The sequence below is a fragment of the Chiroxiphia lanceolata genome, chromosome 8, assembly GCF_009829145.1.
Source record: "Chiroxiphia lanceolata isolate bChiLan1 chromosome 8, bChiLan1.pri, whole genome shotgun sequence".
Classification (NCBI taxonomy): domain Eukaryota; kingdom Metazoa; phylum Chordata; class Aves; order Passeriformes; family Pipridae; genus Chiroxiphia; species Chiroxiphia lanceolata.
In genome coordinates, this window is record NC_045644.1 from 27,767,295 (window position 1) to 27,793,318 (window position 26,024).

A 26,024-nucleotide genomic window follows, 5' to 3' on the forward strand; every position below is an offset into this window, starting at 1 on the left:
TGCAGTAGCTCACAGTGTGTGGCACGAAGCCCAAGGCTGCTTGCCACAAGATCCCTCTCTCAGCCAATCCTGCTGCAGGTTTTTCCAGTATGACTGAAAGAATAACCAAGCTTGTCAATCTATTTTAAGAAAAGCTGTGTCTGTCTTGTGACCAGGGCTGGAGGGATTATACAACTAAGCTTCTTAGCAGTCTCTTCCCCAAGGGATGGAGAGCAGAGGGCTCTAAGCAGTAAGACCCATTCTTATTTTGTACAGTTTGAAGAATCAGAGCAATCTAGGCTGTAAGAAATGCATCATTCACTGAAAACCATCCTGTATCTGCTTTTGTTCACAGGGAGCCAATGCTAAATTCAACCTCCGCCTTGTTGGACCCGGTGGCATCTTCCGAGTGGTTCCCCAAACTGTCCTGAATGAGGCTCAAGTTACAATAATAGTGGAAAATTCTGCTGCTATTGACTTTGAAAGTTTCAAGGTGTTAACCTTCAAGGTACTTGTGTTTTTCAGGTCCTCTTTGTCAGTGTATCATTATGGGTATGATGGCTTCTGTATCTGAGGTTATTTAGCTTCTTAATCCATCTGGAGCTGTCTGATGCATTGTCAGTGACATGATATTACGTGTAAGGGAAACTCATTTCTGCCTCTGGTTCACCACCTTCCCAAGGTTTAGTGGATGCATCTGTGGACTGATTTAGTCTGGTCAGTGTACAGTGTTGATTTTTATCTCTCCCTGGAAACTGTACATGTTGGTGGCTCTGAGTCATTCTAGACTGAACCCTGAGGGTGTTATTTCTGCTCTCACAATAATAAATTCACAGGATGAAATCCTGATTTCTCTGGAGCCAGAACTTTACCTGCTTAGTGCTAAGTAATTTGATGCATGATCATACTTTTGAATGCTGTCAGGCTGAAGACCCCAGCTGACTGGAAGATAATTTCCCAAAATTGCTCACTGCCTTTGTCAGAATCTATCTATGTTAAGGCCTTTTGCAGGCTGACCTGAGGCTCACCCATGCTCTAAACTAGCCATGCAAGAACCAGCTTTCATCCAAAAACTGAAACCTTCCATTATCACCTTCCCTGATGGATTCTCTGGCTCATCAACAAGATAACTAAGCAGTCTGGTTTTGTGTCAGCTGCCTCCGAACATCAGTGTAGATGGTTCAGTTCTAATTGCAAAGAATTGCATAGACAATCAGTTTAAAAAAAAATGCCAAAATTATCAAGTTGAGTATTAACATATGCTAGTTTTGTAATGTACAGAAAGTGGAATTTTTTGCATGGTCCAGAAGCCAAAATTTCTGAATTTTGTTTTCCCTCTTCCTATATGATTTGCTTTGTGTCCTTAGCAAGTTTCACTGCAGTACGTTTCACGTCTCCTCTTGTAATGTTCCTTAGCCATTTTGAGCTGCATAGGTTATAGATGCTACAAAAATATGAGGCGTCATTACTGTATTAAAGTGAAAGATTCTGAAAGGGCCATAAAGGGCTACCAAAACTAATTACAATAAGTGCACGTTTATTCAGGTTAAACTACCAAAAGACCAGCAAAGGAGTTACACATGGCCTCCTTGTGAATACTAATAGAAATCAAAGTAGTTAATGTGATTTCCATGAATACCAAAAGAATTAATTACCAGAAAAATGTGTATATATATTCTTGTAGCTTAAGCAGTTTTTAACTTTTTTTTTTTTAATGAAATTATTTCCACTGGAGAAAGATTTTCAGAAAATATTTCTAGTGGAGACCTTAAGGCACTGCTTCAAAAGTGCAGCCTTTGTCTAGATTCCAAATGGAGAAGGTGCAGTTGGATGATATGGTAGCAATATATGGTAGCAAATACTTTATAAAGACCTAATTGCTGTCTTCATTTTCCTGAAAAGTTCAAATCACTTCCTACCCAGTTTCAGCTGCTAATGTAGTAATTCTGGTTAGAATTTTGGATGAAATATTTTAATATTTCTATTTAATGTGTATCTTACATAAGCTTTGAGAAGTTATTTTCAGAGGTTTTTTTCCTGTAAGCAATGATCCCTCTCCTCTGCTTTGTTTTTGAAGAGTAAAATGCCAGATTGGAATTAAAGCTAATTTGACTGGGAGATGCACTGAAAAACTTCCTAGACTACTAGAGAAATCTATCTTCAATTTAGGGCTGGCTCTTACATGTAATTAGTAGTCAGGACTTCCTTCATTTTCAGCTGTCTAAGAGCTTGAGTGGGTTTCCCAAGGTATGACAGCTGTGGTAATTCATATGCCTCCAGCCTGGCCTCTTAGATCTCAAGTTCCTCTGTCACGGGGGCCAGATATTGCTGTCCCATCTTGTCATGAGATGACATGCTTTGTGGGCCAGACCTCCTGCCTCCACCTCCTTCAGCTTAGAGTACATTGTGCCTTGGCAGGAGCCTGGACATTCTGCAGACACATCTCCTGCAGATGAGGCTGCCATTATCTCCAATTGCCAAATCAAACTCTATTTAAAAATTTGCCTGCCACTTATAAGATTGTCTGTCAGTTTGCTCTTCTGGATATTGAGTTAAAAGTTGATATGTAGTCCTGCAGAGTAATAGTTCTATGCTATTTTTTTTTCTCTCTGGATAAAACAAACAACAGAGATCTGCATAAGATACTGCAAGAAAATAAGCTGACAAAAATTCCTCTCTGAAGGAAGATGTTTTCAGCATGTTGACATAGCTGGACTGTGACTGCTAAAAGGAGAGGAAATAAAAATTAATGTAGAAAACAAAGTAAATAGAATACCTCTCATACGGTATTCTAAGATGGACTGATCCCAGCAGCAAAGATTATTTCACTGCAGATATTATAATTTAGATATAGCTCCACGTGCACGATAAGCACTAAGATTTTATCTCTGTGCTGCTTTAGGAGCTGAGATTGCTCATGAGGAGATTTTTGCTGATGTGTGTATAACTGTCCCTTCAAAGATTTCTTTTGCTGTAGCACCACCTGAGACTCCCAAACACAAAAGTTAGCACAGAGATGCAGTGACCAGGCTCGCCTTTTAGAGCAGATGTGTCCTGAGTAATCACAAGCAATCCTTCGAGATTAATTTCCTCAAGTACCCTTTCACACTTTATTTCCAACCACTATAAATGTTCACACAGCAGGAACAGCCCTAGGAGATGACACTGAGATAGCCTTTTCCCTGTCTACTTAAACTGCTCCCCACCCTCCCTGTCACCTCAAGATGATAGAGGCATTAGAGTCTGGCAGAGCAGGGACTGGAGCACAGTGTGTACCCCCAGGCCAGTCAGCAGTGCCACTGCTGTTGAGCATCATGTGGAGCTGTGCCGTGGTGAGAGTCTGAGGGCCCGGTGAGTGATCAAAACCTGTGCAGCCAGATTTTTCAGCTGAGCCTGTCATGTCTCAGTTAGTGTCCTGCTCACCAATCTGTTACTGGTGTGCTGTCACCAGGAGGGTCCTAGAGCCCACATGCTTTGTGTTAACTAGGTCTCTGCCCAGTCATGGAAACCAAACATTAGACCATGGTTCATGGTGTTAGTCATTTGGATGCAGCCAGGACAGAGCCCAGGACTGATGTCCTAGTGCTGACTCTGTGTGATACACACACTCAACAGGGACAGACACCTGGGGCAGAGGCTGTGAAGGTCCTGGTGTCTCTCTGTTGCTGAAGCTGCTCTTCCTTGCTCAGCCACACACTACCTGAGCTTGATGCTCTACCAGATCAGGTGTCTTACTGAACTTTTTGTGTTAAACTAAGAACAGAAGACAAAACATTCTGTGCTAAGTAGCTGAAGTCCTATGCTTATCTGTGGCTTTGGAAGTGACTCACCAAACACTTGCTTGGGTTTCTTCCCAAATGGGGATGTGAGAGCTCAACCTACTGAGAACTACCACACGCCAGATGCCTGGGTTATCCTCTTACTTCTCTCTGGTGGCTGCTCTTCCCTGCATCAATTAACTGTGCATTAAGGGGCAATGTGAGAACCCAACTTGCTAAGCAAACAGTGCCAGCTACCCTCAGCTGAGGATCATTTAGGCCTGTCACTAGCATTAAGCTCTGCTGACAGCCAGCCAGAATATCCATGCTGCTGGCTTCTCCCCATCCCTCGTTTAGCTGTATGTGGTTGCCTGTCCAGTCAGATGAGAAGAGTTAGGAGAACGTGGGATGCCAGAGTTCTCTGTTCTCCTCAGAGATAGAGAAGCAATTCAAAAGCCCCCGTGGGTATCTGATACAGTCCTAATCTGTGTGAGTGAGGGTAGAAGTCCCAAGAAGTCTGATAAGTAGGAATTCTCACAAACCTTGGGAAATGGGATTCTGCTGTACATGCCTGATGCTTGACCATCCAGCATTTGGGGTAGGGGTAATGCTGCTTCCAAACATCCCAGAGCACTGGTTCTCTCATCTCTTTACCCTGTTTGGTGCGGTTTATTGTCCTGACTTCTTTCCTGAGGAAGAACTTGTGCTTCTTCTGCAAGAGATCATTATGAAATTTATGTGATTATTCAAAATGATTCAGTACTTATGTCTCCCTAATTTCTAGGAACTGCCAAGGGATGGGTGTTTGCTTCTGTTGTGGCTTTTCCAGCTGCATTGGTTAGTTATGACCAGTCACATCTGTCATATGAAATCTAATATGCCTAGGCCATATGCTGACCTAGCTCATCATCTCCCTGGGTTTGAGCTGTTTGGTCCAACCAGGCTAAAAGGCACCAGTGAGCCATGGGTGGCAGAGGAAACTCCTTAAGGAAAAAAACAATAGCTGCTTTGTACTAACTTCCTGGGTTTCTCTCCCTAGCTTCTTGCGATAGAGGTGAACACGCCGGAGAAATTCAGCTCGACGGCTGACATAGTGATTCGCTTGCTGGACACCAACGACAACGTCCCTAAGTTCTCCTCTGACTACTACATTGCCAGGATCCCTGAGAACTCTCCAGGGGGCTCAAACGTGGTTGCTGTTACAGTAAGTTTCATTCACCTCTTAAGAAATGTTCTCTTTTCTGTGTTTCTGTGAAGATTGTTCAAGTACCTTAAAAATAGTGGGCAGAGGCAAGTAGCAAATCCTACTCGCTATTCAGCTTCCAGAGTGAACTCCAGTTCCTTTCCACACACACAAAAAAAAGAAAACACTTCTGGAAAAAAATGGTTTTAGGCAAACGTTTTCCAGAACAACAAATTTACTTTGGTTTTTAATTAAAGGCCATCTGCTTTTAAGACAAACCACATGGCCTGTGAGTATTAAGAAGGCCCCAGTCAAATCAGTGTCCAGTGGGAAGATTCAGTTATGGCTAAGCAGAATTGGATTTACTGGATTTGCTTGCTTAAGTAGGAGTAAAAAGAAAACAACATGGCTGCTTAGTAGGTATTAGTCTCCTCCTCCTGGGAGGAATCTGGCTGCTAAATGCATAATTCAACAGTTAATGAAGGCAGGAACATAACATTAAAATGTTTAGGGCTGGGACAAACATATGATACATATGTAAGTGGGAAAAATATGCCTATAGATTTTCCAGTATCTCACATTTTCATAGAAAGTAAGCCAGGGTGTTACATGGGCCCTGTGTGGTGGAGGAACATTTCCAGCTGTCAGTGTGAGCTGTATCTCTTTATTGCAGCTGCTGGGACTGGAAACAGATCTCATGTCACACAGCCAAAAAAGCTGCTGGCCACTTGGGGCTCAGTGGGTGATGCAAGTCACCTTGCACAGGTCTCATGGGTAAGGATGGTGGAGGCAGGTTGCCAGAGATCTCCAGCACAGGTTGGCTACAACTAAGAAAGAAAATTAAATAATCAGAATAATAAAGTGCTGAAGGCAAATTTTAGGGACGGAAGAATCAAAAAAGAAGTTGGACATAAACAGTGCAGAAAATATTATTAGAGGAAACTAATGTGAGAGCTTTAGAAAACAGAGATTCTTAAACATCACTATCTTAGAGGTAAGAGGAATAAAAATTTCTAGGAGGTGGGCAGCAAAAAAAAGGCAATTTAAAAAATGTTTGCAGAAACAACAAAACTAGCCATTCTGAGCCAAAGTTCACAGGACAACGTAGCTGAGAAGTCTGTGTAAAATTTAGTCATGTGCTGTCAACCTGACCCAGATTCACAAATATACTTGAAAAACTGAGATGCTCCAAGTATGCAGAATGGCAATTCTGGAAGAAGCCCCAAGTGTGCAAATGTTTTAGGAAAAGTTAGACAGTGCTAAAGTCAGCTGCGGTCAAAATGGTGAGGTGAGAGAATCTGGCAAGCTCGTGCCAAAGAACAAAATGACCGCTATCAGTAGGGATGCAGGTGTGTTATGTTAACCATGCAGGAATCAAAGACATTGTTCCAGTTTTCAAATATTTAAACAGGAAGACGAATGAATCAGCCACTGCCACCATGAGTTTTGATGGCCAGATACAACAGTATAATATAACACCTCCTCAGAGCTATCAGAGAGGCAAGAGCTTATGGAAATAGCTGCTACCAAATCAATAGCTTTCCTAATCCTGAGCTAAGAGAGGAAGCCAACAAGAGTATGAAACAAAGATATCATCTGGCATAGTATTTGCATTACTAAAAGTCACACAGGCACAAGAGTGATTAAAATATAAACAAAGCTGAAATATTGTGTATAGATTGAAACATTTGTTATGCATTACTTTAAATTGAATCAATTAAACAAGCAGAAGCTTAAAAATACTCTATATAAAGTAAATAATTTTGCCTAGGGAATATTCATTAATGTTTAACTGATAATTAGGAAGGCTTGAGAGCGGGCAGTGTGTTCACGTGGTTGAGATTATCTCCATCTCTATCAAAGGAGGATGAGGTAACTGTGGATGGATGGGGCCATCTAGCGTTGCTCTCCCTGCCAGAGTCCCCAGGCACCAAGGACAGGCGGCATCTGAACAGCATTCCTGGGACTGGCAGTGACATTTCCTGGGGTTAGATTGTGCGTAAAGCTCATGCGATTTCCCACTAAAAGTGTGATAACAAAAAGAGGGAAAAGCATTTGGGTTTTTCGTGGCCTGTTGTTAAAAGGGAAATGAAACATTTAGTTTTGCATTTCATAAAGGATGACTCTGTTTTCCTTTTCTTAAGGCTACAGATCCAGATTCAGGGCTTTGGGGAGAAATCAAGTACTCTATCTATGGAACAGGAGCAGATCTGTAAGTAATAAATAAATAAATGAAAATACATGATCTCTAAGCAGAGTTTTTAAGGAATTTTAGAAAAAGCTAACATGCTCATTCTTGACCTGCTCATTTCCAAGGACATTTATGCCATGTTCTTTGTGAGTTCTCGAAAACAACAACAGAAGAACTAATGTGATCATTAAACATCTGCTTCATGAACCCAAGGAATTTTATCCACAAACCCCAAAAGGCACATAAGACAGCTGAAGTATCTTATATACAGGATTTTTTCAATCACTATTTGAAAAAAGCCTGTAAGAGAAAGAGGAGGGTTTGGCCTAATTGTGAAAAGTCAGTTCTGGGAAAAAAATCCCTTGTTTTTTCCTCTTGCCTGTCCATATGGCTGTACAAATAGTTCAGTTTCAACTCTTGTCAAAGTAAATCAAAGAAGACGACATTCAAGAATATAAACTTCAGCTTTGGAGGTCAACTGTATTGGATGTTATATTTAAACCTAATAGTCCTGCATCAGGGAAGAAAAAAATCTGATGCCTACTTGATTTGATAATGATGCCTACCACTCTCTCACTGTCCTTGGGGACAGTTCTGGGGGATAACATTTCTGTCACTGTGTCCATCCCAGCACGGTCCATCCCAGCATCTGGCCCATTGACTGGGGCTCCCAGACATGGCTGGCATCAGTGGCATGGCTGTCACAGATATTACTGCTGGATCCTGCAGCTCCTGGACGTGGTGGGGCTGCAGGGCAGAACACTGGAAATGAATGAGCTTTTCAGGCACTCATCCCCAGAATCCGTTTTTCTCTGCACATTATCCACATGGAGCTAAAGCTGAACTCTTCTTGTAAAGGTGAAAGCCATTTAGGAGACACAATCAAAGTCCAAAATCCAAGATGTTAAGGGTGAACCTCTTCTGTAGCCAGAAGGATACACATATAGGAGCATTTCCACGATGGATTATTTTCAGCCTCTTCACTAAGTCTTTAAGCTAGCTGCTAACTGCAGAGAGACAAGCAAGAAAAGGTCATGTCATACAGGCAGACCTCTTAGGTTTAGAATGTAGCAGCTGGTGCAAAGAAGCTTGTGAAGGTTGTTGACAAAGGATTTAGGAGAAAAAATATAAGTGCAACTTTATTTTGATTGGCATTATGGGGATGCTCAGACTTGCTGTTCTTATGCTGTTGAATGAGGAAATCATAATGTGAAGACTTTTTTTTTTCCTTCTAAAGTATTCTTTAATTTTCTTGTGCCAGAATGGCATAGCTCTGAAAGTCTGAATTGATTTTCTAGTTCTAGCATCTCCAGATCTGCTGAACACACAGTTTGATGCAAATTTGAGAATTTCAATTAGAGGTATGATGGTTTATGTCTTAGGTGTTACATCAGTGGATGTGCAGTTACACAGGCAGAAAAATGAATTGTACTACAGTAAGATAAATAGTGTTAACTGTTGAAGATAAAAACATTATGCTGATAATTTTATCTTGGTAATCCAAACTGCCAGTGCGAGTGTTTCTGTTTTTCCACTGAAATGGGAGTGATGAGAGTACTCTCTACATGGTTAGACTGGGTCGAGTGCTAAGGAGGCATTTAGCACAGGCACTGTCTCCTACCTAAAGTTTGCACAGCTATTTCCACCTCCAGGTCTTGGCTCTCATCAAAATTTGTGTCTATACTTAATAGGGTAATGAGAATAACTGAAGATTCTGGATTGCTAAGTGCACCTTTTATAATCACTTTCAATTGGATTCACAGTGGGAATACAGAAAATATTTTGTTATCCTGTACATTAATCAAAGGGTATATAAAAGCTTTCATCTGTTAAAAGCCCAACTGCTTGGAGTCTACATCAGCAGTCCATTTTAAAAAGGCACTGCTTTGGTATCTTCTTTATAAATCCAAGCTTTGGGCTGACACTTTGACAGTGTTTCAGTAATTACAAATGTGTAGAATTGAACTTGAAACAGATAAATCTGAACACCCACTCCATCTCAGTGCCAGTCTATGGAAAAGTGATTATTTTTGGAGAAGATAATTTGCCCTGCAGTTTGGGAGATTTGAGAGCAGACATTTTTCTTACCCATTCTGAGAAGAGCTTAACTATGATATGCAGCACACTTCCCTTAGCTATCCAGGTGATATAATAAATCTTAATTTATGCAGGACACGATCTAATACATTGTACTTTTAAACTGGGGGGGGAGGGAAAAGTAAAAATAGGCTTAATGTTTTAATGCAAGGAAATCACTCTGGGAGAAGGCCATCACACCGAGCATTTACTGAGGACAAAGACTTTTAACAGAAAATGAAGCTAAAATGGCTAATGCACAACAGATAGAAACACATAAGACACTGATAGTTCTCTGATTTTCAAACCTAAAGGAACTAGACAAAAAATAGGTAGAGCAAAGGATTTGGAAAGATCAGCCAGACAGGAGTTAGGTGAAGAGAACCAGTCTTTGGGCTCAGCATTTCAGTGTTTGCAGCCTGAGGCAAAGTTGGGCTCTAAGCATGCATTAAGTGATCAAAAAACCCCAAAGTCTTTTCTTGCTTCTTTTCCAGGTTCCTAATCCACCCATCAACAGGCATAATTTACACCCAGCCCTGGGCTGTGTTAGATGCTGAAGTGAACTCGAAGTATAATTTCTATGTGAAAGCAGAGGACACAGACGGAAAATACAGCTTGGCTGAAGTGTTTATCACTGTGCTAGATGTCAATGACCACTCTCCGGAGTTCAATGAAAACATCCAGGAAAAGACGATGATCATTGGGTCACCGGTGAAGATAGAGGTGAGGGACAGCACTGTGTGTCACCAAGCAGAGTTCTCTGGAAAAGCCCCAGCTCTGCTGTTTATTCTGAGGGGTCATGATGAATGTCTGAAAGTTGGCTTTTCCTGCAGCTTTATTTTGCACATCCATTTGGTTGTAACCAATGGATTAAAGTGTGAATTATAGTATTTACAGGCGGCTGAGAAGGAGAAATAAATTCCATAGGCAAAATATAAAATTCTGTTATAGTATTTGAACTATCAGCTGGTGGAGGATTATATAGCAATCATAAGTCCAAATGAGTGAATGAAAGTACAGGGTTTTGAATACTTAACCTTCCTGACACCCTTTGTACTCAACCACACAACTTATTTCCCTTAGCTTTGTAGAAATGTATTCATTGATCCACTGTGGAACAGAAGGTAAAAAAGTGCAATAACAATTCACGGGCAAAGGAGCAGAACATCCCATGTTACACATATTTGAATGCGTATCGTGAAGCTTGATTGCACAACATATAATGTTAGTAGAATGAATACCACAGCACAAAAATTAAGGCAGCTATAGTTTATGGCATGAAGCTAATTCCATTGTTCTCTATCACTTCACGTTTGTCCCCCATGCTGTGTAAGAAGTTCCCCAGCAGTGGACCATTTGCATTCTACTGATAGGTTATGGTTCAGTTTTTCCTCTGATTTTATTTAATCGCAAATAGAAATCACTTATACAAAAAGAACTCTAGTCCTGCTGGTTTTCACTAGAAAATGTAGAATATCTTCCAAGATAAAATAAAACCAGCCCAGTCACGGCATGGATATTATCAGAAGTGAATGCTCAGAAACTTTTTGCCCTCAGGCAAAGATACAAACAGTAACACCTTTGTTTTTCACACTTCCCCTACCAGGCTATAGATCAAGATGCAGAAGAACCCAACAACATCGTGGATTATTCCATCATGCAAGCAGACCCAGCCAACGTGTTTGATATAGACCAAAGCACTGGGGAAATCAAGCTGAAATCCTATATTCGTTCCCTGGACATCATCCACAACATCACAAAAAACAAAGACTGCATATGGTCATTGGTGGTACAGGCCAAAGACCGAGGCTCCCCATCCTTCAGTACCACGGCAGTTCTGAAGATCGATATCACAGAAGAGGTAAGCAAATGTTTTAGAAAAATCCTCACGTGAGACAATCCTTGAGAGGCACCAAAGGGCAGACATTGCTTGCTCCATTTCTGAGACTTTCTTGCTAGCTCTGTTTTGTAGAGTGTTTCTAGAACCTTGTGGTGAATTTGGATTCTACAGCCACAAATGTAAAAGACATTTTGATCAGAAATATTTTAAAGGTACAAAGGTAGGAGCATAATGTGATTGGAAGATGAGTTTCTTGTATCTGATTGTTAGAGATAGATGTAAATTAAGGACTATAGACTCCTAAGAGTAAAGGTAAATCCTAACTGCTAAATTTTTGGGTGTTTTTTTTCATTCAGGAGAAGAAAAAAATCATTTTCCTTACAAAAAGTGAGTGGAAAGTAGCTGGGGCCAGAATTAAATAAATCAGAGCAGTCGTGCAAGTCAACATAAATGACATAGGAAAAATTAAAAAAAAATTTAAAGAAAGGCTTTAAAGTACTTAGAATTTTGGATGTGAGTTTAATAACTGAAGTATTATTGGCAGATTAAAAAAGGAGACTCTAAAAGATAGCCCATGTAGGTTGAGAGTTTCCTTTTAGTCCAACTTTTACGTCAGCCAAAGAACGAGCAGCGATTTATGGTGTGCAACGCATGCTTGCATGATTCTTATTTATTGTAACCGCCTTGCCATGCCTTTAAGTAGGTACCAGCAGGGAGGAAATGGGCTTTAAAGTAGATGAGAAACACATCATTAGCCTGACAGTCTCTGGACCACACACATACTGGGCAAAGATGCTAACCTCATCCTACAGACAGCAGCTGGCCATCTCTTTGTTTGGTCACAGTGCTCCCACTGCTCCTTTCTCTGTTACAATCTTCCTCTGTTTTCTCCATCTCCTCTTATTCTGCTGTGACTCCTTATGAACCACATTCACATGATTGTTCTTGTATACAGTTCAGAGCCTGCTGCAAGGTAAAAGGTGTCCGCAGAGATCACTTGCGCTCATCAGCAAGATAAACTTAGCCACCAGCAATACAGGAGTATCTCCTGGTCCCTGATGTCAGTGCCTGTCCAACCAGGACTGCCAGAGGACTTGGGTCTGCCCTAGCAGGGCAGTGCCTGGCGTGGGGCTGCCTGTTGGGGCCAGCCAGCCCTGTTGCAGGTGACAGAGCTCGGCATGGGCAGAGCATGTCACTGCAAGGCTCTGCCACGTGGAGCTGGGGGGCTGTGCATGCTGGGTCTCTGTGATAAGCCTAGAGATTTAGCCATTCCTACATATATAAAGGAAAAAAACTGCTTAACACTTCGATTCCTCACGGAAACATAAGTCGTGGTGGGGTTTATACAACAAATAAGAACTTCCGCCCGCAGCCAGCAGTGGGAGCACTTGGCCTCCCTGCCTTGCTTCCAGGTTTCTCAGGGTGCATATTTCAGGAGCGCGTGGCATCAGGTGGACCCAGGCACTGTCTCTGCTGTTGACCTTCAGCCTTCCCTGCTCTCCTGGATGAGCTGGTAATCTCTCCATTAACATGTGGGGCTAAGGTACAGAGCTGATGGGTGCCGAGTGGAGGGAGGGTGCTCCACGCCTCCTCTGCTGGGGGAGCAGAAGGCAAAGCTGATACTTTGGGATAAAGAGTTTCTTGGATTTCCTTCTAGTGCTTGAAGCAACAGCAGCACCTGATGAGAGAATGTGTCTTGTATGAAGTCCCCTCTATGCTTCCTCTTCTCCCCTCCAGAGGTACAGTTTTCACAGGAAGTGAGGGAGCACCTCTCCTGATAAAGTATAAAGGGAAGCAGAGAGGGCTGGGAAGACATGGATTCTTTTCATATACAGTTTTTCCTTTCTTCCCATGTTCTTCTCGATGCCAAGTCCCAACACAGAGCCTGAGATAGCAACAGCATCTTCTTTCTGTGAGTTGGTCTCTTCAGCAGAATCTGGACTACTAATCTGATGTCACATCCTCCTTAAGCTTTTGTACATGTCTCCATTACTTCTTCCATTGCTTGCAATTATTTGTGTTGGTTTGGCTTGGTTTGGTTTGGTTTTATCCAACAGCATCGCATCCTTGTGCAGAAACAGATTTCAGTTTTCATGTGTGTGAGATGCAGTGCCAGTATACGAAACCCTTGCTCACTCCCTGTGTCCCAGGGACAGTGTGTCCCAGTCACTGCTAACACTTTGTGAAGAAAACAATCTTTTGGTATAGGGATATTGCACACACACACTCTCTCTCTTTCTCTGAGGCTCTTACAAATGTACATTTCATCCCCCTGTGCTCCAGCTGTACAAAGGCTCTTATTTTGCTCTTTGGTGGACATTTATATATTACTGATTTTGGATAAGGAGGGTATTTTTGAATGCACCCTCTAGAGGTTTCCTGCAGTGTTGATCACAGTAAGTAATTAAACGGGCATATTTTCTAATTAACGTTTACCACTGCAATTAGCACAAGATTGTGCCCTTTGAGATGGATGCCTTGTGGCTAAGTTCAGCAGTAATGCACACCAAAAGGACCTTTTTCTCCTGGAATAATGCAGTGATAAAAAAAATCCAGAGGCCTTTTAATTTAACTGAGTCTGATTTTATGGAAATTGGTATTGAGTGGCATCTGGTTATTTTCTATTCTTTCTCAACAGATTAAAAACATCTGCTGGAAAATCCACTCTCTTTTCATCCTTATGTCTTACTCAGAAACCTGGAGCTGATTCCCGCTCCTGATCCTGAAGGTTGGCCTCATGAGGGCATCCCTCTGCCTCTTGACTCCACTGAGGTTCTGCAAATATAGGGGGCGTTTATTTACACCTGTTCATGGACTGAGGCTTAAGTCCATATTTAGACAGCATAATCTGTAGTTCTTAATAGCTTTGGCCACTTATTTAGACTTCTAAATATAGCTGGTGAGTCTCAGTTTTAGATTGTCCTAATTGAAAGGTTCAACAAAAATCTTCTGTGAGTTAACATAGAGATGTCCTCCTCTAATACTAACTCTGCAGCCATGGGAACTGTGGTTGATGACACTAAACAGCCTTCGCCACATTTGCAGAGCAGTTAGACTCTTCTTGCCACAGTTCCATGGACTTGAAAAAAGGTTGCTTTGGTTTCAGAAGTCTTGCCCCATGCTGGTATTTGTATTACAGAGTGATGTAAACAGAACTTTCATATATGGTGATAGCACTGCACTTTGGGATAAGCACTGCAGGGGCAGCTTGTGTTCTACCTCAGATCAGGAGTCCATCCCTGCAACAAGGCTGGAGCAAAACCCCAGAAATGCCAAATATGTGGATGTGAGGTCCTCAGAACCAGCTGGTTCATTGTGCAGATCAACTTGCTCAAGTCCACGCAGCCTGAGTTGTCAGTAATAGAATCACAGACATGTTTAGATTTGTAAAGGCCTTTAAGATCATCAAGTCCAACTGTTAACCCAGCTCTGCCAAGTCCACCACTAAACCATGTCCCTAAGTGCCATATGTACAATAATCTGCAATAGCTTGATCTCTTAACAGCTTCGTCTACTTACTTAGACTTTTAAATATAGCTGGTGAGCCTTAGCTGGTCTTGTGGTTGAATAGCTCAACCACGCACTGCTGTTGGGTCCAGCTTTTGGATACATGGCCCACTTGCTCTGCTCACTGTAACCCATGCATTAGGAAAGGTTCTTGAGAAGCTGCCACAGCAAATAACCAGCAGAGCATTCTGTGAGCAGTGGTATTTTAACTCCTGTGATGCCTGTTAAGAAAGAAAATGTTTCTTTCAGGTTCTGGCCCACAGAGATATGGCAGCTTTCATTTCATTATGTATCTGCTTTTGTTCTATATGTGCTCTTTTACATATACTCTTCAAAATACAGCATGCCTCTCATGAAAAAACAACAGCTTCAGCAAATACAAAGTGACACTATTTGTTGACCCAGCTCTGTGGAACTGCTGGTAATTGACAAAAGGATCTGCAGGTAGTTTAAATGTACAGGGTAGTGCTCAGGGCCAACCTGCTTCAACTGACTTGTCCAAATGCTCCCAGACTTTCACTATTAGAATGTGCTCAGACCTTTCTCAGAGCTGTTCTGGATATTAACTGACTGGACTACAGTGATGACACAGACAAGAATGCAGTTTTTTGGTGACAAATGCACTTCCCATAAGCCTCTCTGAAGGCTGGCTAAGATGATGAAATTCCTGGCTTATTCCTCCTATTTATCCTGTGAGTCACGGCCATGACAAGTAGGAATTCTCCCACTGTGTGCTTACAAAATGCCTGATGTTTTTATGCAGACATTACAAAAGAGTTGTTATTCAAGGCTAATTCTAGACAAAGCTCTGTATAGTACAGGTCCAGTAACTAGAAGAGAGGCTGAACCAGCTAACTGTTAATGGGTTTAGTTTTGGTATTAATCATCTCTTCATCACTGGAAGCTCTGAACAGGTGACAAACTTGCTGAGACCAGGGGGTTGAAAGAAGCCAAATGCTGAAACTCCCCCTACAAGTTTCATCAGTTTTTACCCCTGCAACTGTAGTACACTAGCAACTTCTGTCTCATCCCATTTATTCAAGGGTTTCAAATACCTAGTGAATAATTATCAGTGAGATACAGCATCTTCTTAAATATATGTCATCTTTCTCCTTGTGTTGGTCCTATGCTCTTCAGCCATCAGTGCCTTGCTACAAAATAAATCTTGACAACACTCATAACAAGTGGACTGATTTCAGGCCATGTACTTAGCAAGGGTTTATCTAACACTTAATTAATCTGACTTTCATGTGAAGTTAAGTAAACCAGGGTAGAATTTCTGTCATCTGATGGGATTTAAGTACAAAAAAATCCGTGAAATGCGGATCCGCAAAGCTGATGTGAATCTAAGCTCCACCAAAGTCATGGGCTGCTCTGCTTTTGGTTTCTAGGTCAGGTCCACTCCTAATCTATGTGCCATGCTGCTACCCTTTATTCCCCAATCAGCCAGGTGTTTTATATGTGCTTCCTAACTTCTTTTAGTATTTCTGGATTCAGTTCAACATCTTTGCAACTGCCTCTTCTCCTGTGCCTAGTTCAACACTTAGCTCTCTTCATTTTATAGGCTCTCAATCCTATACACATTTCAGTCTAGTTCCCCAGCTGTATTTATAATAGATACTGGCCTCTTTCATATATAACCATGTGAGGGTTGACCATTTCTCTTATTTTTGATATTTCCAGATCAAGTCCAGGGTAAAATCCTATATTTTAGGCCTCAAGAAGCGTCCATGGACAATATTTGGAATATGCATGAGTGGCGTCCTTTCCACCATTTCTGTTACAATGGTGATCTCCACCATCATGTACTGGAAAAGTGTGAAAAGATCCAGGCTCCACCCGCAGGGCAAAATCCGCAAAATTATACGGGGACCTCCGAGACGTACAGTGTGCTAACCTGGAAAGTGAACTGGCCATTCATTTGTCCTTAATATGCCATATGTAGCGTATGTCATTTCTTATTTCTTTTCTTTCTGAAAACAAAGCTCTTTAGCTCTACTCATCTCCCCTACCTCAAAGAGTTTTGTTATGTCTGTAAAAGAGTACGTGAAAACAGAATGCAGCACATACCTGCTAACTATTCATTTGTACACTGCCATTTTATAAAATGAAGTTTTCTCATATTCTTTTCAATGCCATGTTCAGTAATTGAGCCAATTATTTTCGTGCTCTGCTCTTGCAAGTTAAACAAGCACTATGGTGACATGCAGGAATCTGTCCTAATTTAGTGGCAATACTTTTGTAAGCTTTTGTGTTCAGCAGTCATCTACCTCACAGTATTAATTATTAATTTGCCCAGTCTCCAGCCCTGTCTAAATTCTCCACCCTTGGACTGGCTCTTTGACTCTCATGTTTCTTAGAGACAACTTCCATCAATCAGCCCTGCTTGTTACATATTTTGGACAAATGAAATTTCTGGGTCATTGTCTGTCCCCTAGAGTAAGTCATGTGTTTTCTTTGTACTCCTTTACAGACTCTTCACAAAGGGCCTATGGCCGCCTTTTTGATGCAAACTAAAGATAACCCCATGAAAGCCTTAGGAGTGCTAGCTGGTGTCATGGGCATAATGGTGCTGATAACTATCATGATCTCTACTGCCATGTTCTGGCGCAACAAGCGGTCCAGCAAAATCATGCCGGTAAGAAGGATCATAAAAAAGAGACAGATCCCACCATCCCGGACAGTCAGGATGGAGTGGCTGAAGTTCAAGAGGCCCAGCAATGCTGCGGAGAAGTTTGTCGTTGAGGATGATGTCAAGAGCCTACCTGAGAACAATGAGAACAGCAACAACAACATCCAAGTTACCCCTGTGCCACCATCAGCCCCCTTGCCCCCGCCACCCCCTGCCCTGGCTCCCAGGAGTGATGCCCCAGGGTGGCGGGTGCCAACCGTGTCTGGCTCCCTCACTCCCAAGCATATAATCAAGCCACCAAAGAAGAAAGGTCATAGCAGCACCCACAATGCCCTCGTGTCAGAGCTCAAAATGAGGTTTGAGAAGAGGAATGCAGCTACTGGGGAGCCCCACATCTAGGTGCTCTCAGCAGCCCCCAGAGACTGCAGACTGTGGCTGTGCATGGATGTATTTATGTACTGTGCTCTTCCCCCTGTCTGTCAGCACCCTGTGAACCGAGAGCAGCTCCTCGCTGTGATAGCCACCCCTCACCCTCCACAAGGACCACATGCTACAAAGTCACCCCACCACAGAAGTGCTGTGGTCTGTGTCCAGTCACGACTGCAATTCCTTCAACCCGTGTCCCACTGCTGCTCCCTCCCTGCAGCTGTCTGACCACGGTGCTGAGTACACCAGCCACAGTCTCTCCAAGTGAACAGGGATGCAAGTTGCCCCCCGTTTGGAGGTCTTTACCCAGAGCCTGGGTTTTCAAACAAGATGCTCTGCAGCCAAGGCCCTGGAAGATGCTGCTTCTGGGCTGGTCTGGCAGGTGGGTTTAAGGTGTCCAAAATCCCATCACTTCAAATCCCAGACTCACTTTTGAAGGCTTGTGGCATGAGCACCGAGTCAATGCACAGGTCTCCTACAGCAGTGACACTGCCCTGCCCTCAGGGTGTAACAAGCTTTGCAACAGCTGGCGGAGTGATGTGCTCACGGCCTGAGTACCTTCATTCCCAAAAGGTAAGCGGGCAGACTTGGAGAAGTTCTTCATTTTCCTGCAGCTTATGCTGGGTTTTGCCAGAGTGCATTGACAAGATGCTGCACTTTGCTTCTGCCCCGGACTTGGCTGCTGAGGAGACAGGAGGGGCTTTTCAGCCTTCCCTAGACCAGCTGGGGCAAGATTGGAGCACAGAAGCTCAGTAGCAGCACTCTCAGTACTACCTCCTTCTGACACTGAGCCCCAAAAAAGGAGGAACCCAGCAGGAGAAGGACACGGATAAATCCACAGGGAAGACAAGGTAAAACTGAGAGTCAAATGATAAGTGAAAAACATAGACAAGTGCTGGAAAGTCACATATGTTGGTCAGGGAAGTGTCTGGAAAGATCATGTGGTGTTGTACACTGCTAGCAGAAGGTGTCAAGGAATGTATTTCATCACCTCTCCTGGCTTGTTCCAGGAACTGGTGAGTGCAAAATGAGGTTTCCATAAAATGTTCTGGTTTGTCCTATCAGTATTTTTGAGTGAATTATGCAATAGTTAATGGGAAGGGAGGGAGGGTGGGAAGGCAGCTGACACTTTTTTTTTCTGTTATGTGACAGTAAAAAGCCCCTGAGGGCAGAGCACTTTTTTCACTGGATCTACCCCACGGTTTCTCCCTCATGTTTGTTTCTGAGGAGATGTTTTTCAGCTGGGCGTCAGGCTGGGAAGAAGGCAGAATGGACTGGGCTGGCAGGGCACCCTGCACCTTCTGCCTGAGCCCTGGCCCTGCAGAGAAGCTGTACTGTCATGGATTGACACTGGGAACATCAAGATGGGGAACAAAGCCAACAGGACAGGACACTGTGTTAATTCAAAGGGTTCCTGAGAGTTCTCCAGCTGTCATTTCAGCTGAACCAGGCGACCTGGCACTCCAGATCTCCTCTTATTCCACTAGCTGGAAAAATTCCCTTTTTTGCAGGAGGACTTCATCAGTTTAGGGGATAGATGGTTGAATAAGAAGTTACCCACTTACAGGGAAAATCCTGTATTTTTTAACTTCAGTCCACCTAGAAGCCAGAACTGTGGCTCATGTTACCCATGGGCTGAGCCAGCAGCTGTAGCCAAGAGGTACAGCAGGGTCCCAGCTGGGGGCCATGACAGCAGCACTGCACCCAAACCTCTCCTGTCATGTCTCTCCTTTTCTCCACTGTTTTCTTGCTTATGCCCCACCCCTGGGGCAGTGTGGCCTGAGGCCAAGGCTCTGGTGTTGTGTGCAGTCACCTTGTCCTCATCCCCTGACTGTGAGCTGGTCAGAGGGAGGGGACATGCAGCCCCCAACCCCTCTCTTGCTGCCCTGTGCAAGCACACGCCTTCTGCTGGTTGTGTCTCTGCCAGGGTCTGCAATGTTTCCTGAGGTTCCAAAAGTTTGTTGTTTATTCCCCATACTACTATCTTCCTGATGTTGTTTTAAAGCCAGTATTCAGTGTGCATTCTCTAATGAGAAAAGCCTATAAAGACCATTCAATTAAGTGAGATTTAATAGGAATTACAGGCTTATAGTCTTAGAGATTATATTTAAGAGGCAATAAAGATGTTTTATTACTGTGTTGTAAGACTCTTTCCAAGTTACTCTGTATTTCAACTTCAAAGGTTTTTGTTAATAAATTAAAAAAAAAAAAACCTGCAAAAGGTGCTTCTGTGCATGGTGTGCTTCTGCTTGCAACGATGCCTTGTCACTGCCTGTTGCATGACCAAAAGGGCACGGGCAGCCAGGCGGCTTTCTAGGATGGGCAAATGGACCCTTTTGTGGGCTGCAAGTCAAGAGAAGGGCTATGTGGTTTTTGGACAACACCAGGCTGGAAGGAGAGGAGGTGAGAAGCAGGATGCCATGTGGCACAGGGGATAGGCAGGATGCCATAGTGTTCTGCAGTCCACTGCAGCATGGCCCTGGGGGCAGGAAGGCTCCTCACAAGGCAGCAGATTCAGCCTGATGCCAGTGGGTATGTGATTTGTTATGAACTTTCTACACTTGGTGATGGGATGTTTTGTCTTTCTCTGGCTGCTCCCTCGCTGTGATTCAGCAGCTCTCTCCAATCTCTAGTGTGTACTAGTGTTCTCTGTGCCGACTGTGATGGAAGGCCAGTCATTACAGACAGTGCTTTGTTTTTCACTCCCCTTCATCCACAGCCCCACGCTGGTCCTCAACCAGCATCAGCTCATGCCTCACTCTGTATGCACTGTCTACACAGATAGCTTTTCCAGGTCAAGGTTTCCCTGCTTGGCTGGCTGCTTCTGCCCCTTCCTCACCACTCCAGACCCCCTGTGACATGTGCTGCAACTGCCTGGTCTCCTCCATCCCTGCAGCCAAACCCCAGAGCTCCTTGGCATTCGGGTTTCTTTGCAACTTGTAACTGTAAAAGGCTAGAGAGGAAGCAGAGGACATCTGTGTATTCTGAAAATCTGTCGTGTTTATTGCTTTGACACTAAAAGACTGACAAGACCAGGAAGTCCTGTGAAGTATTCACACCAAGAGTCCGCAGTGACAAAACAGGTCTCTGTTCAAAAGCTGTGCAGCATGTTATAGCAGAAGGAGGTACTGGGAGAGGAAACATGGGGCCTGAGGAGACACAGCATGGAAAACACACACCAAAAAACAAAATACCACTAGAAATCCAAACTACCACAGCATGAAGCTCACATTAGGTTCTATCGCTGCTTACAGCTGGGGTGCCTACAGTAGATATTTATTTTTTAGACAATCTATAACAACACATATGACAATGGCTATGGGTCTGTGGGCCACATGCTTTGGTTGTGCTGGAAAGCGTGAGGTCAAACCAAGAAAAATAATAGGTCGCATGTCCTCATAGCCCTGAGAATCACAGCGGTGAGCTGCTCTGCAAGCAGGAAGCTGTTTCTTTTAGGTGCTTATTAGGGCTTTTTTGCCTCTACCAAGGAAGCAAGCTTTGGCTTCAAAGCAGCGGGATGGGCTGGCACCTGTCTGCATTTAGGGAAAGTGCCTGGCTTGCACCTTCAGCTCCCAAACCCCTGCTCCACCATGTTCTCTGCCTCTGTCCACTTGCCTCACCAACCTGTTCAGGCTGAGCATCCCCATCACCCCCTGCAGCCACAGCACCATCCTGGGAAAAGGGGTGCAAGTGATGGGGAGTGTGGGAGGGGAAACAGCAGTTCAGTGTTTGCCTCTGAAAGACAAACAGTTCATTTTTCACCGGCTCTGGTTCCTAACTTTAAAGAATATATTAACAACACTTGTGTAGCAATAGGCACAAGTGTGTGTTAGAGTGTGTGTGTGTGCAATAGTTAGTCTGAAGTTAAAACAGTCCTCTAACATAAGTTTGGACACAAGTAAAAAGCCCGCCCCTTCTCTCTAATACAAAAAAACCCCAAAACCAAAATAACTCAAAAACCACGAAATCCTGTGCTGTGGCTGTATTACACTGGGGTGTTTGTTAAGCACTTGCAGTTTTCCTGTTTGTGGTACAACCAAAGCTGTGAATCTCCTAGGGCTGCATAAACCTTAAGGAAGAGTAAGAAAAAAGACCACAAAACAAAGCAGAACAAAAAAACCCACCCCCAAACCCAACACCTCTGGTCAAAATAAAAAAATTTTTCTCCAAGTAAAAAAAAATTTCTCCATCGTGTTCACCCACTCCTCCCCACCACTTGGTGCTGGCTATGGCCACAGCCCTGCTCAGCTCCCCTGTCCATTCCCAGGAGGTGGCACACAGGAGAAGCTGGCACCTGGCGCTGGGCAGAGCTGCGAGCAAGAAGAATAAATAATTAAAGACGTGCCCGTGTGAGTGAGTGAGGGGAGACCTTTGACCTTTCTCCAGAAGCATTGATACTGGTTTGGGGGTTGTTTTTTTGTCAATGCCGGTTTTCTTGGTGTGTCAGTGTGCGTTGCTCCATGACAGTGCTGCAGGGGCAGCCCAGGGCTGTGCAGGCACGCCTCCACACCTGCGGCCGGACACACCAGGCACCTCCATTCCCAGGGCTCCCCAAGCCTGCTGCAAACAACAGTCATGTGTCCCACCGTGCCCCGAGTCCTTGCAACACAGAGCCGCCCTCGCATGGTCCTTCGAGAAAACCAGCACCTGCTGTGGCTCGAGGTGGTCTGTGAAAGGTGCTGCTGTGGCCGCGCTCGCAGGGCGGGCAGGGGCTGTGCTAGTAGAGGTCGGCGCTGTTCCTGTGGGGCGGCCGGGTCTTACCAGGCTCCTCACGGGCTGGGGGCCGCCGGGTGCTGCGGACGTCCTCGGGGCGGCAGAGCCCATCCTCACTGCCGGCGGGAATGCTGTCCAGCGTGCTCTCCTTGCTGCCAGCAGCCTGTGCCTGGCCCCCGCGGCGGCGGCGGGGGCAGGCTCTGGGGCAGCGGGCGAGGCAGCCGGGCAGGGCCTCAGCGGTGCAGGCGTACATGCCGGCCGGCACGGCCAGCACCATGGCGCACACGATGACCACGATGTGGATGAGCTTCTCACGCTGCTCCATCTGGCTGACGTCGCTGCCCGTGACAAAGACGACACACTGGCCCTTGCGGGGAGCCTGGTTGCGCACGGCCACGCAGACCTCATATTTGGTGGCGGGCAGCAGGTCGGTCACCGAGTAGGTGTTGACCCCAGGGCCAATGTAGATGGTATCCTTCTGGGCGGCGTCATAGCGGCCCACCAGGAGGGTGTACCAGGTCTCCCCTGGCTCTGCTGCCGCCGCCGCTGCTGCAAACCACTCCAGGGTGATGCCATAGACCGTCTGCTTGGCAATGCGCACTTCCACGTGGGCACCTGGCTCAGCGGGGGCGATGGGGGCCCAGCCCCGGGGAGTGGTGGATGCCCATGGGGCCACCACGCGGAGGTTGATGGCCACCGAGGTGTTACCCAAGAAGTTGGCAGCTGTACAGGTGTAGTTGCCGGCATCTGCTGGCCGTGCCGCTGGGATCAGCAGCTCAGAGCGGACGGTTTCCTCGCTGATGGGCTCAGTGGTCACTGCAGAGGGGCAGAGGGAAGTTGTGTCAGCAGGTAGGGCCCGTCTTGTCTGTGCCAGCAGGGAACCACCATGCCCTTGGGGCAGCCCTGAGACCAGTGTGGGATGGGGCTCTGGCAGGACCTGCCCCACACAAGGAAAAAGGAAGAGGGGCAAAAGGAGTGTGCCAAACTACACAGAGCACATCAGGAAAGTGTTGTCTGTCTGAAATGCAATAAATACACTGGGACACCCAAGCACGGGAGACATGGAGTGCACTCAACCCCTGCCCCAGCACAAGTTGCTGGGGAGGCTGATGTGGGCAGAGACCCATGTGCCATGTGCCATCAGCATTCTTAGGTCAGGGGAAACCAGGGAGAGTCACTGAGGAGGCACAGATATATTTTGGACACGTGCTCCATCCTCTGTTAGGATTGAGTGTGGAAAAATGTCAGACTCAAAAGGCTCAGACCAAAAAGAAGTGGATGGAGCCAGGAAGTGTTGGGCTGGAAGTGAGATGCAGTTTTAAGAACAGTATGAAACCCTGTCAGCTACCCAAACAGGGGTGTAGGTTGGGAAAAACCTGTATGTAATTAATTCAGCATGTGCCTGTGCAAAGGCATACAGGTGCTGCTACAGCGCTGCAATTGAAGCAAATATCAGCCCAGGATTAAGGGCTAATGTTATCCTATTTAGCTAGCTGGCTTATTAGGAACACACAGAGCCTGTGCAGTGCCTGTATGCCTATTATCTTACCTGATGAAAATAGCAACTTGTCCTATTGAAGACTCTTAGTAAAAATAAATGTGAGGGAGGATGGATTGGGAGGAAGAGGAAAAGCTTTCATTTTATGAAGCCATCGCTAAAGAATATAAATAAGCAACACTTAGGGAGAACAACCACCTCTGTTTCAGTTGGTAGAACATGCATGGGCATAGACAGGCAACAGAGCTGCATTGTTTTGTGGTTTCTGTGGTATTTCTTGAGAAAATATATGGAAATAGTATAGGAACATACAAGCCTATGTATCTGTGTGTGGGCTGATACACGTGTACATACAAATATAATTATATAGAGTATGTGCATATATATATATGTAGTATATAATATATACTGTAAATATACATGTATATTTAGATAACTACATATTTATTAAATATGTACAACTGATATAGTGTTAATAGTTCCTACATCATGTGTCATGAGGAAAGAGCTACTACTGAAAATCCACACATAAGATAATTGTGTGAAAATGAGGCCATGCTCTTTTCATCTTTGACTGATATCCTGCATGAAGCAGCTCTTCTTATGCTGGTCAGACATGCTCAGATGCATAGGATGATTAAGATTATTTGGATTATTGCCACCACAATAACTGTGGTGCTCTAAAGGGGCTGAGAGTTGCTGTGGTGACTGAGATGACCTGCAGACCTATGTAAGTAGAATAGCAACCATAAATTTTTAATGAAGAAGAAAAAGGAAAAAAGAAGAAGAAAAGCTTTGCTTACCATTAAATGCCCTTAAAAGTTTGAGTGCATAGGTCCACCAGACAGCAGGGGATGGGCTGGCTTCCACAAAGCAGGTCAGGGTGATGTTTAGCCCCGCTGGGACTGTCAGATTGGTGTCAAGGGCTGAGGTCAGGGGCTTCATGCAGCTGTTAAGCTCCACTTCATGAAAAAACTTCCCTGTCCTGAATTTTGGGCTTGAGCACGTTAAATAGGAATTCATCAGAATAATAGGTGGGCCAACCGACTTGATAAACTGGACAAATCCCCGCAGGCGACAGTCGCAAATCCAGGGGTTGTCGTGGAGGGCCAGAACAGCATTGGAAATAGCTTCTATCTGCCCCTCTGTCCTCTGGCTTCTCTGATAGACAGGCCAGTTGTAGAAGACATCCCTGGATATGATGGTAAGCTGATTTGAGGATAGATCTAAATAGGTCAGGTTGGGCAGATAGCGGAGTGCGTGTTCTGGAAGGACATCCAGCCGGTTGTGCTTCAGATCCAGGATTTTCAGAGTCGGGGTGTCTTGAAATGCTGTCCATGGCACTGAACTTAATTTGTTCCCTTGCAAGCGCAGCTCCTGCAGAGCTGGCAGATATTCCAGGCTCTTGATGTGCATCACTGTGATGTTGTTAAAATTGAGCCAGAGATACTCCAAGGCACTAACATTCTCAAAAGACCCACGAGGCAATTCTGTTAGGTGAGAATTTTCGATTCTAATTTTCCGGATGTCCTGAGGGATGTTTGCAGGGATCTGCCTCAGCAGTGCAGACATGCAGAGCAAACTCCTAAGGAGGAAAACAGAAAATTCTCTAAGTCACATACCACGTTAGTGTCTAACAAACCAGTTCCCTATAGAGGACGACAAGCATCTGAAAAATTACATGGTATTGTATATAGGGCATGCATAAGCCATACATCATCCTTCCATGGGTTTTATACCAATTTTCCCGTGAAGAATGCAATTAAGTTATAAAAATTGCTATGTATGCAGCTACATATCTCAGGGAAATAAGAGAAATCTCACTCTGTGCTCAAGGTAGTATTAGTCAAGTGTTGGAGGAGGCACTCCATGCACCAATCTGGTTTTGATGCTCACATCATTGGCAAATATATATGAGCTACTTCTCTGGTGCTACGACAAGGGTAACTAGCGTTCTTACCTTCCAAAGCTGTCTTGAGAACAAGAGCATCCTGTGATACAAGACGAAACACATGGGTTTATCTTGTGGAAGGCCAGAAGAAGAAGAAAAATATGACAAACAGGGTCCATATTCTCCTTTAAGAAAGCACTGTGCAGGGGTTTGCACCAAACATGCCAACAGCCTCCAAGAAGCAAATCCTATTAGGTGTAATCTTCCTTGACGCAGAAATAAATCCTGAGGGGGACCCAACCCTAAAGAAGACGTAGAATGGTTCATAGT

General features: G+C 44.4%; 2 protein-coding genes across 2 annotated transcripts in view; one reads left to right on the plus strand and one right to left on the minus strand.

Annotated features, from left to right (window-relative positions):
- Nucleotides 1–17,872, plus strand: part of CDHR1 (cadherin related family member 1) — a 43,746-nt gene extending 25,874 nt beyond the window's left edge. The window contains exons 12-17 of the mRNA XM_032694959.1: nt 335–487; nt 4,777–4,941; nt 7,065–7,132; nt 9,682–9,910; nt 10,794–11,048; nt 17,008–17,872. Of these exons, the coding sequence (XP_032550850.1) occupies nt 335–487; nt 4,777–4,941; nt 7,065–7,132; nt 9,682–9,910; nt 10,794–11,048; nt 17,008–17,565 (1,428 nt within the window). The 3' untranslated portion in view covers nt 17,566–17,872. The remainder of the gene's footprint in view (nt 1–334; nt 488–4,776; nt 4,942–7,064; nt 7,133–9,681; nt 9,911–10,793; nt 11,049–17,007) is intronic.
- Nucleotides 17,873–21,742: 3,870 nt separating this feature from the next.
- On the minus strand, nt 21,743–25,388 carry LRIT2 (leucine rich repeat, Ig-like and transmembrane domains 2). Its single transcript, XM_032695537.1, has 2 exons — nt 24,607–25,388; nt 21,743–23,121 (listed from the first exon to the last, which is right to left on the minus strand). The coding sequence occupies exons 1-2, from the start codon at nt 25,373–25,375 to the stop codon at nt 22,310–22,312; spliced, it is 1,581 nt and encodes a 526-aa protein (XP_032551428.1). The 5' UTR covers nt 25,376–25,388; the 3' UTR covers nt 21,743–22,309.
- Nucleotides 25,389–26,024: the final 636 nt, after the last annotated feature.

Bases quoted from the DNA above. Each gene is read 5' to 3' on its own strand.
- LRIT2 (XM_032695537.1), bottom strand. From the start codon at position 25,375: ATGTCTGCACTGCTGAGGCAGATCCCTGCAAACATCCCTCAGGACATC. The intron at 23,122-24,606 runs GTAAGCAAAGCT...GCCCCTCTGCAG, and splicing joins ACTTTTAAGGGCATTTAATG to TGACCACTGAGCCCATCAGC.